Source organism: Zeus faber (assembly GCF_960531495.2).
Source record: "Zeus faber genome assembly, chromosome: 11".
NCBI lineage: Eukaryota > Metazoa > Chordata > Actinopteri > Zeiformes > Zeidae > Zeus > Zeus faber.
The window spans coordinates 28,547,995-28,550,494 of record NC_137205.1 but is presented as its reverse complement, the minus strand read 5'-3'; the positions used below and the strand labels follow the sequence as shown (position 1 = coordinate 28,550,494).

General features: G+C 41.5%; 1 protein-coding gene across 1 annotated transcript in view; it reads left to right on the top strand.

The window, feature by feature from the left end:
* The window catches only part of stx1b (syntaxin 1B), a gene marked incomplete at both ends in the record, with an annotated part of 66,833 nt that overhangs the window by 57,864 nt on the left and 6,469 nt on the right, over nucleotides 1-2,500 (top strand). Inside the window, one exon of the mRNA XM_080009852.1 lies at nucleotides 794-902. Within this exon, the coding sequence (XP_079865978.1) occupies nucleotides 794-902 (109 nt within the window). The remainder of the gene's footprint in view (nucleotides 1-793; nucleotides 903-2,500) is intronic.

Sequence of the window (2,500 nt, the reverse complement as noted above, 5' to 3'; positions counted from 1 at the left end):
GGCCGATAAACGTCAAATAATGGATTCATATCGCAATACTGCTGATTCAAAGTGACAAATCAAATCAGTTATTTTCAGCAGGATATTGATGAAAATGGTGTTTCCTTATAGAGTAGAGGCAGAGTAACGGTCATTACATCAACAAGAAAATAACCAATTGGTCAAAATTGATGAATGTTCTTTATGCTCATAAATGTCACATTTCTTTACACACGTGACACACCTCTTCTTTCTTTCTTTTCACATTCACCTTCTTTTCACGGCATAACGGAACCTGATCTACGGCACCGGGTGGTTGCACGCAAATTAAATATTTATCAAAATGGCTTCGAAAGCAAGAGAAGTCAAAGTCACACAAGCCCCAAAGTAGGCTTCACACCGAATCCGAAAACGCATCCGACAGCCGACAAGCTGCAAAGTGCAAAAAAAATGTTTTAACACACAATTGTGACACCCACTGTTCGCATTATTAACGTCGTTGTTTTATGTGACTTATTTAGTACGTTTTGAGCCCGGTTCGAAAAAAAGCCTTGATGATGTAACTTCCTGTCGTGGTGTCGGACACAAACTTGTCTCAAAATCATTAAAGCGTCGCGGAGCCTGGATCGCTCCGCAGCGCGCTCATTCGTAGGTGTGAAAGGACGTCTGGTTTGTCGGATTCGGTGTAAATCAGACAAACCCTGGTCTCTCTCCGTCTTCCTGTCTGTCTTCCACATTTTCCTCTGTCTGAATCTGTCCGTCCGTCTCTCTACCCGTCTCTCTCCCGTCCGTCCTTCCGTCCTCCCCGTCTCAGCACTCGACGCTGTCTCGTAAGTTCGTGGAGGTGATGACTGAGTACAACACCACGCAGTCCAAGTACCGCGACCGCTGCAAGGACCGCATCCAGAGACAGCTGGAGATCAGTGAGTGGACACACACACACACACCCACACACACACACACACAAACACACACACAAACAAACAAACAAACAAACAAACAAAAACAAGCCATGAGGTCAAAACCCAGAGACATCAGGAAATAATCTGAATCTGATCCTGACCAGAATGAGTTTATTACACTATTATTATTATTATTATTATTATTATTATTATTATTATTATACCATTATACACTTTTATTATTATTATTATTATTATTATTATTATTATTATTATACCATTATATACCTTTATTATTATTATTATTATTGTTATTATTATTGTTGTTCGGATTATAATTACTTTTAATCTCCTTGGCACTTTTCGGGCTAAAAGTGTCTGGAACAGAACAACCGCAGCAGCTGCGGACACGGTTGAGTTGAGGTGTCGTTAGAACCAGGACGTCCCAAACACCTCGTGCCTCAAGTTTCATCCAAATCGATCCATGTGCGAAGCAGGTGAATTAGTGAAAAACCGACCAAATTCGACGGGAACCAGCCTTACGTCCTCGCATCACCGACGCGTCAACGTTCCAGAGATTCCCCATGAATGTGCAGGCGGTGGCTCCGAACGTCCTCCTGCGTCGTGCACAGCGCTTGATCTCGTTGGTCTTTCTGTAAATGAAGACGTTCCATTCGGATTTAACTCCCGCGTTAGATGCGGCGTTGTTTTCCTCCTCACTTTGCGGGATTTTGCGTAATTCGTAAGGTACGGAGCACATCGTGAAACTGGCGTCAGCGCTAAAACAATGTTTTTTCGGTCACTGATGCCCCGTACGGCGCCAACCGCTCACACTTCCGTAACCACGCCGCTATTTCCCCGCACGACGCCAAACGCCAGCTTTCCCCCGCGGCGGCTGCAGCTCTGTTCCCACACGCGACACGGTGAGGGGGTCTGGTTGAGAGGCAAACACAAACGGTTGTCTTAGAGAAACGTCATGTTCATGCAGCTCCCTACAGCTAGCAATAGTGACGAGTCCTTCCATAATAAGACAAATTCTAAATTGATGTTAATGTACAATAAATGTTATCTGTATTACCTTACATCTTGTTAGCCCAAGAAGTGCAATAAAGTACAAATTAAAGTAACGTGTATTTGTTATGTTTGTGAAATAACATGTGTTTATTGTGTTTGTGATATAAAATAATGACAAAGTTTATGTCATTACAAAATAACTACAAAATAAGGACGAATAATAAGGACGACTTTCATGGCCGCTCAATTAAAATATTGCCCGACACGACAATTCGGGTCAGAATCAGGCTGATTTCTTGTAGTTTGATGCTGGGTTTACGGAAAATCTGCAAAATGAAATACGTACCTGAACATGACTAAAATGGACCCCGTGTATTGCTGCCTGCAGCTATATTTATTATTATTATGAAATAATATTGATTAAAAAAAATGTAATACAATTTTAATACGTTTGAATTGAGCACATTTGGGGACAGCTGCAACTGCAAATTTAACAAATAATTGAGAAGAAAAAAAAATAGAGTTGTAATCAACCTGAGGTGGATACAGTGGCAGCTGTAATGATATATCTGTGGGGGGAAAAAAACAACAAAGTCATTGTAATT